Source organism: Panthera onca, chromosome B2 (assembly GCF_046562875.1).
Source record: "Panthera onca isolate mPanOnc1 chromosome B2, mPanOnc1 haplotype 2, whole genome shotgun sequence".
Taxonomy (NCBI): Eukaryota; Metazoa; Chordata; class Mammalia; order Carnivora; family Felidae; genus Panthera; species Panthera onca.
In genome coordinates, this window is record NC_138343.1 from 63152873 (window position 1) to 63174021 (window position 21149).

At 37.9% G+C, this 21149-nt stretch overlaps 2 protein-coding genes and 1 long non-coding RNA gene across 8 annotated transcripts in view; 2 read left to right on the forward strand and 1 right to left on the reverse strand.

Moving 5' to 3' along the window:
* COL19A1 (collagen type XIX alpha 1 chain) overlaps positions 1–13205 on the forward strand; it is a 346955-nt gene extending 333750 nt beyond the window's left edge. For both annotated transcript variants that reach the window (XM_060615861.3, XM_060615862.3), the window contains exons 51-52: positions 3531–3608; positions 3786–13205. In XM_060615861.3, the coding sequence (XP_060471844.2) occupies positions 3531–3608; positions 3786–3913 (206 nt within the window). In that variant the 3' untranslated portion in view covers positions 3914–13205. The remainder of the gene's footprint in view (positions 1–3530; positions 3609–3785) is intronic.
* The window catches only part of COL9A1 (collagen type IX alpha 1 chain), a 78569-nt gene continuing 70443 nt past the window's right edge, over positions 13024–21149 (reverse strand). For all 3 annotated transcript variants that reach the window (XM_060615863.3, XM_078447048.2, XM_078447047.2), the window contains one exon: positions 13024–13555. In XM_060615863.3, coding sequence (XP_060471846.2) covers positions 13371–13555 — 185 coding nt within the window. In that variant the 3' untranslated portion in view covers positions 13024–13370. The remainder of the gene's footprint in view (positions 13556–21149) is intronic.
* Positions 14613–21149, forward strand: part of LOC144616390 (uncharacterized) — a 34040-nt gene continuing 27503 nt past the window's right edge. For 2 of the 3 annotated variants that reach the window (XR_013555664.2, XR_013555662.2), the window contains exon 1: positions 14613–18310. This is a non-coding gene — a long non-coding RNA (uncharacterized LOC144616390). The remainder of the gene's footprint in view (positions 18311–21149) is intronic. The other variant, XR_013555663.2, reaches the window with a different exon arrangement.

The window sequence follows — 21149 nt, forward strand, 5'->3', positions numbered from 1 at the left end:
TGTGAAAATTCTGAAGGACAGGTGCTACACTTTAAAGCCCTATTCATTTCAGAAAGAACCCCACCCAGTGAGTAGATGTGGAGTTAGCAGGAGGAAACAGATCCAGCCACTCCATGTGTCCCCCATCCATTTTGAAAAGACACTATTGGGAATGGTTGTTCTCACGTTTGAACTTTTAAAGCTTTGCTGTTATTGGTTTATAATGAAGAAAGCCTTCTGTTACTTGTCAGCCAGTCACCCACAGCATAGTTCATTTGACTGATACAGATTTGACCTTTCAGATTTTGTAGCGGTAAGGGCCTTAGGAGATGGGAGGCGTGTGTGGCAAAATCACTGAAGGGCACTGTAGTCAGTGAGTAGGCTGGGACCGAGGAGGCTGAATAGCTTGTAAGGTGTGCTGCAGGGCCCCACATGAAGAATCGTTCCCCCCGCCAAAATGTTGGAAACACTTCATGGCTCCATTTGTCCAGTACGCATACAGATGCACAGCTGGGGTTGACACAGAAATCTCTACTGAAAATACATGAAGTCTATCATCCAAACTACAACAAGCACCAGGTTTCTTGAATGACTACTATATCTAGATGCTGTAGATTAGGACACTTCTTTGTTTTCTTTTCCTACATAAGTTACAATGATATCAAACTGTTACCTGCAGTTTTATAGGCCATGAAAATACATATCCATTGACAGAGCTGCCTTTTATTTTTTTCCAAATTTCAAGAGAGGCCTGAAGGGGTAAAAAGCTTAATTCTAGAAAACAGGAAAGCTCTTATGGACTTTATTAGCATTCCTATCTGAAGTTTTGTTGTGAAATAACTATAAAGTAAGACCCTATGGCTTTAAGGCAGCCTTCATAAGAAACTAGCTTGAGACCTTATTAGGAAATATGAGAATAAAAGCTCTCATGTGCTTGTACAATTCAACAGCAGTAGTAGATAGTTACTAACCTAATGAACTGAGAGCTTTGTACAAATAAATCATTACATTTGACAGGAGAAATGTAAATGTTACCCTATTATATAAATACGCGAATTACTGTTTCTTGTTTCGTGATACTATATGCCCTGAAATCCACATGGAAAAATAAATTTTTGCATTATATTAAAATATGAAAGCTGAATTTGAATGTGTAGGTTTTAGCAGATGTGGTCTCCATTTGGAATTGTGTTACAGTCTTGTTAATACACTTCATAATTAAAAGTCATAATGTTTTTTTCTTTCTTCCTCATTTCTTTAGCCTGTGGTCTTAAGCACTTACTGAAATAACTTAAGGGTCAACTTTTCAATCTTTCATAATAGACCAGGATGAATATACCTCATGTAACAAATGTTATTTTACTGTAGAAATGTCTAAATAATGGAATTGGAAGAGTGCTTTCAAATGACCCTAACTATAAGCATTCTGCCTTGTTGTTCACACAAATTAAATGTAAGTCACTTATATAAAAGAAATTCTGGTAATATTTAAAATTTGAATATGTATCAACTTAAAATATCATGCCACATGTTCTAACCACTATTATTTCTCAAATCTAGGATTGTATTGAATATCTATAACAGTTTTCAGGTATAAACGTGTGAAAATTTCCCACTGGATGTATTTCCAATATGCATCTCAAAATATGTTCAAATTACTTACTGTTCAATTACTTACTTACTTACTTCTTTTCCACTGTTTTCACATTTATGATCTTGTGATACCTCCAAAGTCAAAAAATAATGGTGTGGGGATTACATTGCTAATATTATTTCATTTATAATGTATACACTGTATGGTCAATGAAAAATGAAGATGGTAACCCCAAAACTGATGTCTAATTCTCAAATTATGGGAAATAATTTCTTTTACATATTGCTCATAGAAAACATTAACATTTCTCCTCTTACTATATTTTGCTTTAATAGTACACCTTTACAAAAAGGCACAACTAGGTCAGGACCTACTTTTCCTACTGAGATACTCTCCTTATTATCTTTGTTGTATGTTTGCATGTTTCTGCATGACAGCTTTGTTCATTTGGGACTAAGAGTTGTCTTTAAGCTGTTGTTTAAGTATGGGAAGTTGGAAATGAAACTATTCACCATCATCATGAAACTCTTATAGCCACAAAACCTTTTCATCAAACAAAGTCTTACATGGATGCCAATATACAAAACACAGATAAAAAGTGTTTTATGCCTTTTATTTGTTTATCTATCTATCTATTTATTTATTTATTTATTTATTTATTTTACAGTTTGATCTCTCTTGTTTTAAGTACAGTTGACACAACAATGTTATGTTAGCTTCAGGTGTACAACATAGTGATTCAGCAAGTCTCTGCATCATGCTGTTCTCAGAACAAGTGTAGCTACCATCTGTCACCATATAACACTGTTACGATACCATTGACTATACTCACTATGCTGTACCTTTTATGTCTGTGACTTACTCTTTCCATAACTGGAAGCCTGTATCTCCCATTCCTGTTCACCCATCGTGCCCATTCTCCCACCCCTCCTACCACTAGCAACCATCTAGAACCTACCTCTAGAACCAGTTTGTTCTCTGCATTTATAGATCAGGTTCCACTTTTGTTTGTTTAGTTATTTATTTGTTTTGTTTCTAATATTCTACATATAAGTGAAATCATGTGGTATTTGTCTTTCTGCTTTATTAAAGCAGAGACAAGGGCTCCCAAAGGCATAAATTCCTCCGCATTCGTCTAGCTCAGGTGAGAACAAGTACAATCAAGAATAAGAATGATTTTATCTTAATATGTATACAGATCTTAGACCTAGTTCATTTTGGTTAAAGAATCTTAAATTGATGAAGTGAGCTTAGATGAATCTCTTAATGTCCTTGCTTTCTAAAGAACTACTGGGACACCTATGTTAAAACACAAGGTTGCTGTTTTAACTTTTGCTTAGAAAGCATGTAATGTTGTTACAGTAAGTAATTTGAACAAAGACCTGATTTGTCCTCTCCCGACTTCTGAGATTGATGGATTTACATATACTCGCACTCTTACTGTCATTTATTAAAATCATGAATTTTTGTTCCTTTCATTCCCTTTAATTCCTGGACTAAGCTCCACATTCTTGTTGTCATATCATCTTGTCCTCATATTAAGCAAACTCTTTCAGTACACTTCTTATATTTAGCCTGTACCTACCCCCCAGTCAGAATTCTTATTGGAAAGGTTCACGCACCTTGTCATAGCTATTTGAAAGATGATATGAGTGATTGATTTGAGTTACTTAGGTATCATTTTCAGTGCCAAAAATCTCACCATCCATAGTTTGACTAGCTGGAACTTGTACAGTAGCTGCATATTTCTAAGATCCTCGTTGCCTATTGCACCTAGTCTGTTTGACTTGTAAGCCTAAAATGATTATAATGCAAAACAGATAGCCAATATGCTATTTATGTTAAGTGAAGGAACAACATAAATATTATAGACTAAGAACATGATTCTTGCACGCGCTCTGTTGCCATAGAACACTCTTACTTCTTGTGTCTCTCTTTTTATGTGTCTCTCATTTAGGCTACCGAGGACAGAAAGGAGAAAGAGGGGAGCCTGGAATTGGGCTTCCAGGGAGCCCGGGTCTTCCTGGGACTTCAGGTAATAGTGATATTATCTTCACAACACAAGCAAGCATCTAAAAACAGGAACCACACCTTCTCGCCTGTGGCCCATATATGTTGCTACAGGTGAAGTTGAATGACCCATGTTGGTTGGAGTGAGGGAGGAAGAGCCATAAGTGATCTGCATTCTGATGGGGGTCTTTTATTTCATTAGCTCCGGGTTTGCCAGGCTCACCAGGTGCCCCAGGTCCCCAGGGCCCCCCAGGACCTAGTGGAAGATGTAATCCAGAAGATTGCTTCTATCCTGTGTCTCATGCCCGTCAGCGGACAGGTGGGAAATAAACACACCTGAGGAAGACTTGGCATTGGAGCTATTGTAATACTATCAAACCCTCATGATATATGGGTGGCTTTTTTTATTTGTTTTTGGTAGGCCAGACATTAAAAACAATCGGAATCCTATTCTTATAGTAATTGGGATATCAGCATTTTTAGCTTTTCCCAAATTCATTCCATATGTTTTGCTTCACCACTGCTATGATTTTCATTCAGGATCTTCTATGAAAAACACAAGCAAATCTTGTCATTAGTTCTTCTTCTAGATGAAATTACATCTTATGATTTAGTAGGCTGATGGTGATGTACATTTCCTAGTCTCATCAACTTGTATTTGGCCTTTGATTTCTGAATTTTAAAGTTTCAGACTTAAAGTTTTCTTGGGGCTTACATTTACCATCATTGCTAAAGATTTCAACTTTTTTGACATACTGCATTGCTTCTGCTCAATGTTTTTTGACTACGTTTTGTAGCCAAAGAATACTTGTACCACCTTATATCCATCCTGCTTATGTGGAGAAATAGGTAGGCGATAAGAGCTTCACTTCATAACTCATTTTGGAAGAAACCCAGGAGGCTATTTTATCAGGGAGCCCAAAACCTACCATAGCCAACTACTGAAATGATTTTGTTAATTCTGTATAATGAGCTCAGTTCAAAGCAATCACCACTGGCATGAATACGTACTGCATGAAAAGAGGGGAACAAAGTCCAATTGTACAAGAGTTCCACAAGAAAAGCCCAACACTGCAGTCTCTTCACTGAGTTTCTCATTTGGGAAACAAAAGGCTGTTTTCCCTAAGATGTGTTTGATGGTGAAGGCATCAAGCTGTCTTTGGTACCTTTGAAGCTAAATGGCCTAGCAGGGTCTTTGGGCCCTTGTATCCATTATCGGTTCCAACCGGATCATTCTCAGATTTTAAGACAAGAACTGGCCATCAGAACAAAGGACGGGATTTGTGGCACTTGGGAAAGAAACCCCTTGGCCTAGAGGATGATTGTGTGGTGTCTGCAGATGTGTATTGAGGAGGTGACGCCCAGAAGCTCTTATGGAGAAACTGTTCTCCAGAGGCTGCGGAAAGAGGTACAGGGCGGCAAAGGAAAGCCATGGGACCGGATATGCAAGTAGCACTCAGACCAAAGACTTAGCAGTAACTTCAGGGGAAACAACAGGCACTGTAAAGACCATGTCCTCTGACAGGGAATGACGGTACAGTGATCACCAACCCAGATACTTACTGAATGCTATTTTTATTGCCTAGCCGTCCATTATTTTGAGAGGCTGAAGACAACTGATTTTCTAAAACATTGGACATGAGGATGTTGCCGAAATCTAAGTAGTGGGTCCCACAGATGCTGTGAGCAGGATGGCCAGAGTCCTCCTGCCACAGAAATGAGGCCCCATCTCTTCAAATAGCAGTGCAGATTCCAGTTTGGCTAAAACAGGCTAGAATGGTTGCTTTTACGTGTTAATTGAAAAATGAATTTAGAAAGGTGAGCCCACTGAAATTGGAAAAACCTGTGAACGGGGTTGTGTAGGGAGGCTTTTGTTCAAATGCACCCATGATTTGAACTGGTTTTCGTTATAGATGAACGAACCGCCGGTCAGGCCCTGTCTACATGGCTGTGCGTACATACAGCCTTCTAGCTATTTCGTATCGAATTATGTTGTATATTTAAATCCCAAGTTTGTTTCTTTTATTCTCTGAGGTTATTTTATTTATTTCAAATGCTTTTAACTTTAAATTGATTTTCTTCATTTTTCTTTCCTGTGCAATACCTACAATGGTGCTGTGTTTTAGACTTACACAATTGGAATATACATTTGCATTTTCTTAGTAAAATGATACTTTATCCCTCCAAAAAATGTATACAGATCCAAAATCTGGTGCTATGTGTATATCTTGAGCTTTTAATTTGTTGAACTTTAATTTTTTGAATTTTCTAAAAGCTTACAACTCCTCTGCCGCTCCTTGATGTACTTGAATTTGTCATGAAGCTACACATTTTATATGTTTTCAAGGATTATTTTTTCACATTGATTAATAGATTGTTTATCCTTTTGCCTCTTTGCTAATCCAGAAGTACTTATTTTAGTGTTTTCATGTCTTCATGAACTTTTTTTTGCTGATGGTGATCAATGTATTTTTCTTTGTTTGAGTCTAACATATGTGTAAAAAGACTCAGTTCATTTTCTTGTTTTATAAATTCTGTTCATTTTTATTCCACAGAATATGTCATGCATCCTTTCTTACAAATTGTATATTTAGGAACCTTTCTTTCTTTAAGTTCTGTTAATGCTGAGCTGGTTTATTCCTGTTTCAAGAATTTGGATTTATTCAGGTGATTTAAGGGGTATGGGGAATGTCATGTCATATGATGCATATTACAAAGTGGATTTCATTGATGCAAGCCCATTTTTTTTATAACTGCTGCATGACTTAATCTACCTTTGGCATAAGTAGAGAAATGGGACTGTGTCCACATGGAACGAGCCCCTCTCACCCTACCATATCATTTACCTGCCAACGCTTGTTCTTGTCTCACATGATCTGCAACCAAGAGTGACGAGAATGGCTGGGCCCAGCTAATACACCAAATGAAGTGGACATATGGCAATTGCCTAATTCCCTTAATATTAACAAAGTGGGTAATTAAGGCCTCAAAGTAGGGTGGGAAATTTTCCCCTAAATAACTTGGTGGTTGCAAACTCTCTTACATCATTATATTCCATTCCAAAGCATTTGTTATTTGTTTACTTTCAGAAGATGTCAGTAGAGTCCACAGCAGGGAAGAAGAATTACCAGATGTCCTGAATTAGCTCTTGTTTAGACTCCAGAGTGATTATAGGTCATGATGACAGTTAGTAATTAAAACTGGGTTTGCTCTATATAAGTATGTTTGGATTCCAGTGTAACATTTTATACCAAGATCAGTTAACACTTTCAGATAGAAATCTTTCTATGCAAAGAACAAGATATGATTTCAATTAATATTCATAGCCTTTGGAATCTAAAGAAAAAGGAAGGATGATTCATGAGTGTGTTCATTGTTCCTTCCTATTAAGGACATTAACTATTTTTTACTAACCATAAGAGAAACACAGCCAGTCTTAACCTTTGAAATCTTTCACCATGTGATCACAGTAATTTAATGACTTTAACCCCATATGCTTATTTCTCTATTTCATGACGTTGTTGAAATACAATTTTTGTCACTTATTGTAGAGATTAAGTAATTAAGATATGTTGTAAAAAATGTCATTTGATGTTTGGATTATAAAATATTTTTTTATGAATATGTTTTAGGAGTTAAATAAGATTTAGCTTTTCTGCAGTCTTTCTCATCTGTTGAAAACCTGTGATATACCTCCTTTTGTCCACAAGATGGTGTTTAAAGCAGTTTGAATCAGAAGAACTGAACAGACTTGCAGAAATACAAGGCTAGAAACAGTTTAGTGGACAACTAAATCAGACCCTTGCCTTTGCACTTGATTTTTTTTTTACTTTTGTAAATAATTTCTTATTAATTTGTGTTTTGTTCATTTGTTTTGTTAATTTATATTCTTCCTCATTTTAAGTATCTTTATGAAGAAGGCACAATAACTTTTGACTCCTTGGCTATTTAGATTTTGTTTCTTAAGTGGATTTATATACCTGGTTAACTTGCAACTTTACTATTTGTAACTTTAGTTTGTATTCTACCCTCATATTTTAGTGATTAACATGAAAACACCTAAATACCCATCCTACTTTTTAGATAGAATACTCTCTTTTGACAGGAGTAAAAAGCATTTAGCTTATCACGAGAAGTAGACCATTTATAAACTTACACAACGTCTGAATCTCCTTATCACTCAAGGTACTTAACATTTTTTAATTTAACAATTAGAGTTGTATAATGTTTATATTTTTCTAGAAATATATCCCTATTTACAAAAGATAAGGAATGCTATTTTTCAAATTACCATTTTAATTTTCCTAAACACTAGTAATAATACCCTGAGACTGAGAATTTCTAGGTTAAATTATGTGCTCAAGTTTTTTCAGTGAATTCTCAGAATATTTTGTAGATTAGTTCATTGCTTTTGTTCTTAATTTTTTTTTCACATTGCCTGTGTTCACCTTCTTAAGACACACAAGTGTTTATTGTTCTCGCTTCCCAATGTTCTTTTTTAGTACTTTTGTGTTAAGGGATATACTCCCTCCCCTTACCTCTATTATACCTTTTCCTCTCACAGAGACTACCCAGGCTTCTAAGAGGAGGAAATGAGGAAAAGAATTGAATTTGTATCTTTTATGCCTTGGTACTTCTAAGTGACTTAGCCCATTGAATTCATTTACTAGTTGGCTGGCAGTGGGAGCATTAATTATTTTTTTTTAATTACCAACAGACTCAGGAAACAAGACACATGGATGTCTTCAGTTTTACTGCGTGCTGTAGCTGGAGATATAATCAAACATTTTACTCGACAAAATCATGCCAGACTAACTGGTCAGTTTAAACTGAGTGAAGAACCAGTTGAGCACCGAAAAAACTCACTCAGACAAGCAGACCCAGAACAGCAAAAATTTACCTCATAGATAGGTCAGGTTTATAAAACCAAAGCTAAGTCTAAGAAAATTAAATGGAAAAACTTTCATGTTCAGATAATAGAAGACTGAGTGATACATGGTACAACTCAAGGAGTTAGCTACTTGCTTCATGAATTTGTCAAAAGTGAATTCTAATAAAGTAGGAGATTTCATTACACTTATGGGGTAGTTCAAGGAGAATTAAGTTTATCAGACGGGTGTGTGCCATTTGACCATAATAAGCTTATGGGTGTAAAGATGCTAATTAACTTACAATTTTTTTATTTTTCATTTTGCTGTATTATTTAAAGTATATTTTAGGGATAAATATTTTTCAATGTATTAATTGTATTTAATTCAGATTGTCTTATGGCATATTTTATAACTATTTATTTTTAAAATACTATTTAGGGTATATTTGTTCCCCATTTTGTTCTCTAGCTTACCTCATCCAACTATTTAAGATTTCATTTGACATATTCAAGTTAAGTGGAATGGCACCAGTTTCATTCCAAATCCCACTTGGATATAATGCTTTGAGGCCTTGATTCCTATATGTTCATGATACCTAATGAGCTTTTCGCTTATCTTAGCAATAAACGATTTGACCCTAAATCAGGGAATTCTAAGGTGCAGTTATTAACATCATTTCTACTCTTCCCCACTTCTTGTGGCTGAAGCTCCATACCTCAGCTCCATTCTGCTAGGTCTCAACCACATGGATGCCCCCAAAAAGCACTTACATACCAAGTGTGAGCCACACAGATGTCCAGGGAACCTGTAATTGAACTATTGCAGGGCTCATGTTTATACCATGGTAGAAATTATGCTTTTGTTTGTCATAAGAATCAGTGCTTAGCTCACAATAATTAAGTTTATTACCCATCTCCCTGGCAGCTCATAAAAAGCCTGGTCTAATGATTGCGAATAAGAATAATAAGCAGAAACAAGTCAGAGAGCAATCCGTCCTTTGCAGCTTTTGTCCCACAAAGTGATCTTCTCACTAAAATCACTTAAGACTCATTGATATAGAGGGGTCTGAGCAAGATAAGAAATATCACAGTTAACTTTTATGACAAATATAAGGTCTTACATCATTAGTGATAAGGCAATAGGCAATAAGTTAAATACATAGCATGTTTCCTTAACAGAGATTAATCACATCAAAATATGCCAGTGGATTTTTATGTTTGCTTAGACTGGAAAATGATTTACATAGTTCTTAACTATTCTGGCCTTCAGGTCTCCTTATGACGTAATAAATTAACCAGGTGCTCTCTAAGGAATATTCTTAAGTCTTTTCACATACACATTTTCAACCTGGAGGACAAAGACAAATTCAAATAAATGTTGAAAAGAAAGGTAGTTTCTTGAACCCAATTGCCCTCATTTGTTCTCTCTCTCTCTAGCTATTTTTAGAAAACTTAAGAGTAAGATGTAAAAGCATGTTAAGGAGAAAGTTAGCATGGGTTGCCATTTATTAAGACTAAAAATATGATCAGTGTCCTCCTTCTGATGTCTGGATCTAACAAATATGTTACACTTCCCCTAGTTAATCATTTAAAGAGCATTTGAGCATGTGTATTTATAGTCATACATTACAATGGATAACCAATTTTGATTTAATATTTACTGAATTATATGCATTTAATACTGTCATGTCCCAGATCATAAGCTCACTAAAAAAGATGAAGTACACAATTGAAAAGCATTTGTTTTACTCAGTGAAACAAAAGGACTCGACCTATATTACTGAGCACAAATATTCTTTATTAAAGATATTTAAAACCATTTATGTCCATTGCAAAATTTGTAAATGGCAAAATCACTAGTTCGCTAATTTTTTCTTATTAGTACATTTTCACTCTTTTTGTCAGTACTAACAGAAAAAAAAAGCAATTCTCTTGGTATTTGGTATAATTTTATGTATTTTTAGTGATCTTCTCCCTATTTTGGTTTATTTTAAAATTCAGGGATATTATATGTCAGAAACTGTCATAGCCAAAAAATCAAATAATAGTCAGAGGTGATCTTCAAAACTAGGGATCTATATTAGCTTATTTCAGGTGGCAAATAAATCAGATCTTACTAATGATGTTTAAGCATAGCAATATTCGTTTAGACAGATTGACATATAAAGTGCCTATAATCGAATCAATCACATAACTCATATGACTACTCATTCATATTCTTCTGCTACTCAGAAGTCACTTATCCCAAACCATGCCAGTGAATTTATGTGCTCAGTCAACCTGGAAAGTGATTTCCATAGTTCTTAACCAACCTGTCAGGTATTGGGGATGAAAATCATATCGTAATGCCATAGAAGCACTGACTAGAATTAAATCAGAAATCATTTGCCCTTGAGTAACATGCCAGTTTGCAACCAACCTTAATTATTCACAGACTCTTCTCTCGGTGAGTGCTCTAGGTGACACTTCACCCAACTTTTAAAAATATCTCAAAGAGGCTTGGAAATTTCTATTTTGCTAGAGAGAGCTATTTGGCTTAATTAAATATTTATCAACTCTAACTTTCATAGAAAGAATTTGCTGGATGCTTTTCTTTGCAATTTCTCAGACAAGTATTTACTGCTTCTGTAAACTATTTCACTTAACTGAATTTACAATGGATTGTTCCCACCATTTGGAATGTGCTAGTTTTGCATAATCTATTTGTTAAGTGGTTGTTTCCAGTATCGCTTGTGGTATCTGTGGAGCTTGTTGTACAGCCTTTTATATATCAAGTTTGTAAAACAGTTGAATGATCTGCTCTTTGAAATTTTATTTTTTAAAAATTTTCTTATGAATACAATATTATAGAACTGAGAAACGTATTTATTTGGTTATCTAATTTTTCTTTTGTTGTATTTAATTACATCACTCTGGTTAAAATAAAACAATCTTTGTGAAAAGACAAGGCAACTTCTTTGCATTTATTTGATTAGATGTTGCAGTACCTCAAAAGGTTTGCCATTTATATAAAGATGATTTTAAGTAATTATAACAGATATCTCTATTTCCAAAAATTATTTATTCCACAGGAAGGAAAAACATCCTTCTCAGTGTGTAAATGGCACTGATTTATGTAGCCAAGTTGGAATCATTCTCCTTAAGCAATGCATGCTCAAGGCACAGAACTAGGTGCTGTAAGCAGATTTAAAGAAATCCAAATACAGGAGGGGAACGCCTGGCTGGTTCAGATGGAGGAGCATGCAACTCTTGATCTCGGGGTTGTAAGTTCAAGCCTGATGATGGGTGTATAAATTACTTAAATAAATAAATAAATAAATCTTAAATAAAACATAAATCCAAATACAGATTACATAATGATTGATTTGGCCAAACAAATAGGGCTAATATTTTTGAATGTATAACAAGTACACGTGAGAAAAATTGATATCAAAGATCCTGTTAGGGATTATGCCCCCATGACTTGAGAAAATTGAATTCCATAAACTAACTGAAGATATTGACTGTTTCGAGCACTGCGCTATGCCCCGGGGAGAAGTTACTCACATGCACTGTGACATAAAATTAATATAGTAAGTCTGATCAATAGTTTATAGAAATGTCTATAAAACAGCTAGTCAATGTGACCACGTAAATATAGTAATAAAGTGCTTGAGTGGTCAGGCAATACCTGTCTTATTGATAAGAATTCGGTGCTTTAGCTGAGCTGTGATTATAAAATGTCTAAGAAAAGTGGTGGAACAGAAGTCATTTTTGCAGCAGTGAAGTTATGAATAGGAGGGAGCTAACAAACCATTGAAATGAAAGCAGTGGTTCCTAACCTAGAAACCAAGTGCTTAAGTGGTCTATGAAGTCTCTGAAATAGTCTACAAACATATTTGCACATATGCACTCGTGTGTTTTTCTGGGATGATGGCCCCATAGCTTTCATTAGAATTTCAAAAAAGGTCCTTGAAGCTCTCCCCCATGCTACACACATACATACAAAGAACTGTGGCAGGGTAATGACCCCTAGGGAACAGGAAGGGCTTAATGTCTCTACAGAAACAAAGCACTAATATTATAAACATGCCTATAGAAATACCAGGAATTTAATATTTTTCATTGTACCTAATAAGTTCAGTGACTTCTTTTCATTGAACATGATTATAAGAAAACATGCAAGAGCTTAAGAAACCATATTTATTTTTTTGGTACAACCAGAGATGTTACCTCAAACCTTGAAAATAAATAATCTTATCAATAAAACTTACGAATGGCAGGATATTAAAATTCCTTCTTTGCTTTCACATAGAAGAGCTCAAAAATTAATGGGTTTGGGATACAGTACAGTTTAACAAAAATCCAGGCTGCCTACGAAAACCAGCAAGTGATGTACGGAAATTGTTGCATGGGGCAGAGCACATTCTTGCTGCTCCCAAGAGGACACATTGATGGGAATTTTAAGCACCAATTCTACTGACTGCAGTGAGGTTTCTTCAGAACTAGCCTGCTAATCCTCTGTATAGCTAAAATGATAATCTGAGAACAACATCTAAATGAAAAATGAAAATAACTACTACAACTGAGGTAAACCAAACAGTTGTTTTTGTTTATTGGCACAGTGGCCCATGATAGATCACATACATATAGCACACTAAAGTTCAAGATCCTGGGAATGGGATTATAAATTTATTTAAAGGGAGGGTTTTAGGTTTTCTGATTTTTTTTGTATCCGATGACTCTGCTGTTTCCTCTCCAAGAAAAAAGAAAGGATTTATTGAATAGCACCATTGTTTTAAATCTGTCAAATAAGACTTATGTAATAACTTTGAAGGTAATGCATTGTTGTCTTTTGCCTCAGCTTCGGTGGTGTTTCCCCTCCAAGCCCCTTTGCCAGGCATTGTTTATGCAGACAGCCACGCAGCACTTAGCTTTTCACTGATCAGGCCCTTTGCTAAATGCTCGTTGACCAGCCTGCATGGTGCAGGAGGCTGGCTCACAAAAACCAGGAGGCCCAGGAGGTCCCGGGGGGCCGGGTACACCAGGAATTCCTGCCACCCCAGGGGGGCCTCGCTCGCCATCCCGGCCATTCCTCCCATAGCTGGCAGGACCTGGTTCACCTGAAACACACAAATGATTGCACATGTAAACAGGAGAGCCCCAATGGCTGCAAACTAACAGATGGCACTGGACCCCCTCCCCTAGCCAGCAGTGTGCACCTAGGAGCTTAATAAGTGCTTTTGGAAATGATGAAGACATGATGTCATGTTAAAATTCTTTCACTGAACTTGGGTTTCTTAGAAATTAAAAGAGGAAGGAGACCTCAGCATCTCTAACCCACATTTCCAAAGTTCAGTAGAGCTGAACTACCCAGTATGGTAGCATCTAGATGCTTTGAAAACTCAGTGTAAAACTTTAATATGTTTAATTAATAATGTTGATTGTTATTACATGACATGATATATTTTGCAATGATAATATCTTGGACACAATTGGCTAAATAAACTGTATTATGAAAATTAATCTCACCTGATTCTTATGACTTTGTTAATGTGGCTACTAGCAGATTTAAAATTATGTACACAACTCTCATTGTGGCTCACATTATATTTTTCCAGTGGCATCATCCCTACTAAGTGATCAATCTCCAGACAGTGAGTAGAAGTATAGGTCAGGGGTTAGAACAGGATTTAGAGGCAGAAAGATAGCCTTAAGTTCTTGCTCTGCCATTTGTGAATGGGGTGACATTAGCAAGTCACTAACCTCTTAGTTTCTTCATCTACAAGACAGGATGATGCTTCCTTAAAACTAAATTCCAATGCCTGAAAGCATCTGATACATAGGGGCTATTATTATGTTCATGAGGATATCACTGATTGATGTCTTTTAGAAGCATGTGCAGGGCACCTACAAAGTTCCCAGATGTTTTCCCATCAGGGGCTAACCCCTACATGAACTTTATCATGGCCTAAGTTCCTCAGGAGCATTTTTTCCCTTTGTCACATTCAAAGGTTGTTTGATCACCCCGTGTGGCATGTTCTCTGAGGCATGGCACCCAATACAGAGGGGAGTTTCTGCTGAATGTTTACCCACCCCATCACATCAGCAGTGCTCTCATACTCTTAGCACAAAGGTGGTGGTAAGAAATCTGTGTAAGACAAATTGTATACGCCATGATGATATAGTTCTATAGAGCTCCTCTTACCTCAGCCATTCAGCCAAGATGGTGAGCATGTTCAATTACACATTTGCTTAGGTTAAGGCAGTTTCCTTCTTTCTCAGTGGTTTTAGTTCTCTTTTTCTATTTTAGTGGTCTTATTAATATATGTCTTGTATTGGTCTTATTATAGTGGTCTGGTCTTATTAAGTGTTCTTATTACATATATCTCACATACTTTTAGAAAGAAGGTAGGTATCTTATTTTACGTATAAGATCTCATTCTTCCTGTGATATTTACAATTAGATCTACACAAAGCAAAATTATAGGACAACACTTTTTATTTTTATTTTTTTAGATGTTTTTAAGTAATCTTTACAAACAATGTAGGGCCCGAACTTACAACCCTGAAATCAATAGTCATACACTCAACCAACTGAGCCATCCAGGTGCCCCAGGACAAAACATTATTAAGAGAATAATTATCTTTGATTCTATCCATCTCCAGGCTGTAGATAAACAGAGATGTAAGTAATTTCCCTTAATTTATCCCATAAGCTTCCATTTGACTATATTCAGTTGTAATGAAGCAGATGATTATGTTTCCCTCTAAAGACAAGGCCCCTGAGAACATTTTTCTCTAATCAACAGCACCTATAAATACGGCTTTAGCAGGGCCTGTTCAGGTCTCATGACACAGGTGGCTGCTCAACATTGTTCTTTTAAGCTTTAAAAGGCCAGACAGACGTGCATAAAAAGGGTAATTCTCATACGCCTTATCATGGAGACATACCAGGTCAGCCTTAACAAAATCAAATCAAGATTAAGAGGAGAAAATGCCCAAAGGAGAGGTCACAAACCAAAAGACCACAGGAGGAGCAAAACAGGTAATACAGATCAGGTGGGCAAACATGGAATCGCCCAAAATGAGCCAACCCCTGTTTTTGTAAACAGTCCTGTTAGAACAGAGCCATAGTCATCTGTTTTGTATTGCCTCTGGCTGCTCTTACACTACCAAGGGCAGAGCTGTAGGGCTGCCACAGAGACCACATGGCCCACAAATCCCAAAAATCTGGCCCTTTACAAAAAAAGTTTGCTGACCTTTAAGGTAGTAAAGAAATGGCCCTAGATTAAGAAACACCCTGCTGGGGCGCCTTGGTGGCTCAGTTCTTGGTTTCTGCTCAGTTCATGATCTCACGGTTCGTGGGTTCAAGCCCCGCATGGGCTCTGAGCTGTCAGTGTGGAGCCTGCTTGAGATTCTCTCTCTCTGCCCCTCCCACACACTCTCTCTCTCTCTCAAAATAAATAAACTAAAAAAACAAAAACAAAAAAACAACACCCTGCTGTCTTTAGGAGAAGACATAACACAAATGTAATGAAAACTGGTGACCGCTATTCCACATCAGTTTTAGGGAGGCAACAGGGAGGACTGCGGCCTGTTGTGAATGGCAGAACGGTGCCCCCCGCAGTTTGCTCCAGCCAACAGCTGCCCTAAGGGAAGGTGGGTCAGCAGAACCTCTGATCATTGTCAAGGGAAGCTAGAGGCTGAGTTTTTTAATAAACACCTCTCAATTTCTAAATATTATTAGCAACTAATCCAAATTTTTAACATTTGTAGAGCCAGACTCCTGCCTAAAATCTTAAATTTAAGGGGATTTATTATCTACTATTCAACCATATTAGAAAGCAGAAGGAAAGCTTTTTTTAGATTTTCATATTATACTTCCCCATTTCTACACATCGCAGGAGAGGCTTTTTCACTTGCTGCATTTATTCCAGATTCCTGCTAATCCTTTGAAAAAGAGTTGATAAGGCCATCCTGTGTATCCTTGATTTACTTTATGTAAAGCACATCCAGTCCAATTCTCCCTTGGGCAAATACAGCAATTTACCCCTTGAGGCTTTGGATGTCATCTTCGTCATTCTGACCATCATCACCATCAACACTTACACAACGCTCCCGCTTTACCATGGCCCTGAACTGTGCTCGTTACTGATCCCATTTTCCTCTGTGTGAAGTGAGAGTTAAGAAGGCATGGGGCGCCTGGGTGGCTCAGTCGGACTTCGACTCAGGTCCGGTCACGATCTCACAGCTCGTGAGTTCAAGCCCCACTTAGGGCTTTGTGCTGACAGCTCAGAGCCTGCAGCCTACATTCTGTGTCTCCCTCTCTCTCTCTGCCCCTCCCTCACACTCTGTCTCTCTGTCTCTCTCTTAAAAATAAACATTAAAAAAAAAAAATTTAAGGCTAAATAACTGTCCATCATCACACAGCTAGAGGGCGTCAGAACTAGAAGCAAGGGCCCTTAACCACTACTCAATCTAAGAGTATTTCCATACCTATTGAGCCGCTAATGCTACGTGTGCGTGCATGCATAATAGTGCGCGTGCGCGCAGGCGTGCCTGCGTGTGTGGTTTGGTGTTTAATGAATCTGAATTAACCGGGAAGTAAAAGCGGCACCATAACCAAGAGTTAGTATTGATTCTTCTGGAGCTCTAACTATCAAAAGAAACTAAAGATATTTTTTCTGAGGTTTTGTCCTGTAAAACTGGCCAGAGGAAAAAAATCAGGCTTCACATAACAAATCATCAGTTTCTGGTGAGTCCTGACGCTGGGTCATTTACTCTCCAAGGTTCTTGGTGTTGTTTAGGAGCGTAATTTTGGGGTGATACAATGTCACAGTCCAAATCATTCAAGAAGTCTAACAGCTACATTAGCGAATATCTATAAACTACCCTTCAGCTCCTCAGAAAACAGATCTGAAGTGTTCTCATTCTGCTTAGTCTGCCTCATGGGTGTGTTAGCTGCACTAACTGGCTAATGATTACATAGTTTTCTGAAATTTCAAGGACCTATAAAAATGTTACTGCCAAACATTTCGTTATTTTTAAAAATGAATGTCATTTTCTGTGCGAACACTAGAGGGTAGTCATGTTACACTGATGGAGGCCAGTCCCTGCTGGAACATTCTGAAGGATCTACTGCAGGCTGCAAAGTGAAAGGGACTGTGTATAAAGGCCTTTAGGAAGGGGGGTGGGGGGGGGGGGTGGGAAACCCTGCAAGTAATTTTCAGCATTAATTTGGTGACTTATCCACGGGTTATGTAAAATGTGTGTTCCAGGGACTTTCTTACATATCCACCTTACGCTGAGCTTGCATTTGTGGTGTTTGACAAAGCATATGTTTAAGGAATTGGCATAAAATGGTTTGTTTATAAAAGATCCCCATAGCCAGATAAAACAGCTGCAGTAATGGAAATAGGATAAATGGCTACTGCTAAACAAGCCTAAACCGAGTGTGCCCTTGGTTTGGAGTTTTTTGGGTTTTTTTTTTTTTTTTTCCTCTCAGTACTCACAAGCAAAGCTCACCTATGTGCAGCTTTACATAAGAAACCTGAATAGCCCAGTTGCCTAGTGTGACCTAGTGTGCCTAGGTAGAAGCCAGCTCTACCCTCCTCTCCTCATCCAAAAAGGGAAAGCATCGCAGCTCACAAGCCACATTCCTGGTGGTCACATACATATGATTCTTTATTTAACTTGTTTCTTTCCCTCATGAGTTTGAATGCACAGAGGAGATCAGGACCTAATATTAACTATTTTCCCTTAAAACCCCCAGAGCGTCAAGGAATTGGTCCCAAGTGGGCAAGTTTGGTGGCAGCAGGCATAGAGAGTTACTCTTAATGAGACAACCCAATCAAGCAATACCACAAAGGCCTCTGGTAAGAAACTGAAGGTGGGCATGGGGGTTGGGGGCATCTCAAGTCCCAGGGATCTCTAATCACCTCTCTGTGAGAGAGGCAGAAAAGAAATCAAGACACTATGTGGTTATGAAACATGGAGAAGTTATATGGCTAGCGTGGCAAAGGCAAGCTAATCCCATTACTAGGCAGCCAGTGCATCATTTTGTCCAGTACATGAACCTGGACATAGAAGGTATGAATATTTGCCTCTGTGACTTATTAGCTGACAGACCTTTGTCAGAGCAGGTGACCTCTGTAAGTCTGCATTTCCTCAAATAGAAACAGAGGAGAAACAAAATAATGACAGCTAAATTTGCAAAATGCTTGCCATATGCCAGGCGCTGTTGTGTTTCACATGTAGTAACATGTACACAGATCCTCCTAAGTAACTCTATAGGGTAGATGTGGTTCTCAGCCTTGGGATGCAGCAGAGAACTGAAGTGCTAAGAGGCAGAGTCACTAAAAATAAGTGAAAGAGCAGTGCATACACCTGGGCAGTTTGGCTCCAGAGCCCACCCTTCTTAAATACCTGTTCTGCCTACCTCTGGCTGGGAGAAACAAACTGGATGATTTATAGGTACTTTTTAAAGAACCGAGCACCACAGCCAACATGATAGCATGACGGTTACAATAATGACCTATGGTCCATATCAGGCAGTGTACCATTACAACCCCAAAGGGCCGTGTAATAATCAGTGCCAAACAGATACGGAGAGGAGAAAAGAACTAAAACTGTCCATAAAGCATAAGGGAATTCTGATTACTGATAGATAATTAATGTGTTAGTTATTTTTTTTCAAATATATCACATATGTTTGCACCAGGAAGAATGATCAAGTGAACGTTTTCCACTCAGGAGGATTTAAGTCCCCAATCCAACAATAGGGATAACCAAGAAGGTTGCAGGATATCCTGTTCTACAGGCTCTTTCTTTTAGGCTCCAGACAAGTCCCTGCACAGAGTCCTACTGGAAGTTCCTCCAGACCTCCACATACTAGTAATAGTCCTGTTACTATGATGTTTGTGAGAGACCAGAAACCACGTTCCCAATCACATTCCAGGCTCTGCCAGGGAAATTAAAGGTCCCAGCCTCTCAGCGGACAGTGAACAAGTGCAATAATTTACTGTGAACCAGTACTTTCATTTATGATTTGGAGTCAAACTCACCCAAGGTCAGAAAACTAGTAAGTGACAGAGTCAAGATTTGAACCCAGGATGTCTAAATCGTGGAGCTCCAAACAGGAGCTCCTACTCAGAAGCTCCAAGTACTAGCTTTAGGGGAAAAATGACCCTAGAAGCTCTTGTTCAGGGACTAATGGATTCAAGAAATTGTTAGCTAAGTATATTCATAGTGTAGACAAGAGAGTGTGAGCTGACCTAAAAACCAAAGCAGCCAGCTTTGTGACTGGGGCACAGTGACTGTGCCTCAGTGACTGGGGCAAACATAAACCCTTTTGCCTGTGTGCTAGAGCACTTGGAAAACTGTGTGCTTTTGAAAGGTAGCTCAGCTTTTAAAAAATAATCTGAAACCCACATTTTTCACTAAATAATGTCATATATCCTCTTAACAGAAATGTAACAAAGGCATATACAAAGACCAGATTTCAGAATGGTACCAGGAGGAAGGGGCAAGGACTGGCAAAAGGCAGAGGAAAAGGAAAAGGAAAAGGACAGGTTTAGGAGTCTTAAAATAGTGAGCCCACGGAATTTTTTTAACAAATTATATTAAGTTTTAAACCCACGAACAGCTATAACAAATTAATTTTTTTCACAAGGAGAACAAGATGAGGACCAGTCAGTGCTGGTCAGTGCTGGTCACTGGTCAGTGCTGCCAGTGGTGAGCCTGTCCTGCCTTAACCAACCTGCCCTCACACCAATGTCTGATGTACTAAAAAGCAAATCACGGAAGCCCCTTTCCGGTAGAGCAGTGGCCCCGGAGCACATGTAAATCCTCACAGTCAGATTCAGCAGCTCTGGGTGGGGTGCTGCATGTGGGCAGAAACGTGTCCCCTCATGACAGCCCGGGACACTATACATACAGAGCTGGTTTTCCCTCAATCTTCCCATTTTAAACTTAAAACATGGCTTATCAACAGGTTTTTTGAAAGTAAGAGTCACCAGAAATGATAATATATTTCTGATAAAGGAAAATCTTGCCAAGGGTGCAAGTTGCTGGTCCAAGAACTGTTATGTGGTTTGTCAACAAAATGGGAGAAGGAGAAACTGAGGCAATCCTGTAATATATAGATAATTAAGTACATTGTAATGATATTTTTATCAGCTCTAAACTACCTATTGCTGCCACTGATAAAGGAGGAAAGCACTCAGAAAATTCCATTTCCCTTTCCTCTTGTAAACATCCATCAATGAATAGACTTTATCGTACACTAAAATCTTCTTCTCTTGGTCTCCTGTAGCTTCAGCCAGATTTTCTTTCCTTTTCCAATCACGAAAATTTATCAATCTGTGAAAGCATCTTGACTCATGAATCGCAGGGTTAGTAAAGCAGTGAGCTATCTCCAAATGTATTCATATTTAAAAAAAATTTTTTTTAATGAGAAAGCAATTCCCAGGAGCAACGAAATGGGTAATGAGAAAGCAGTGATGTTTTTGGCTGCAATTAGAGCCATGATTGACTATGGAAGCCTCTGTCAGAATTAGAAAATCAGCATTTCTTTTTCTAAATTTCTCTAAACCAGGTTTTCCAAATCCACCGAAGGAGTGTGGACCACCCTTTTCTGCACAGCCTCTCACCCTGCCTCTCCTCAGCTCCAGGGTCCAGCGCTGGGGGCCTTCCTTAGCCAGTGCCTCAGCAGCT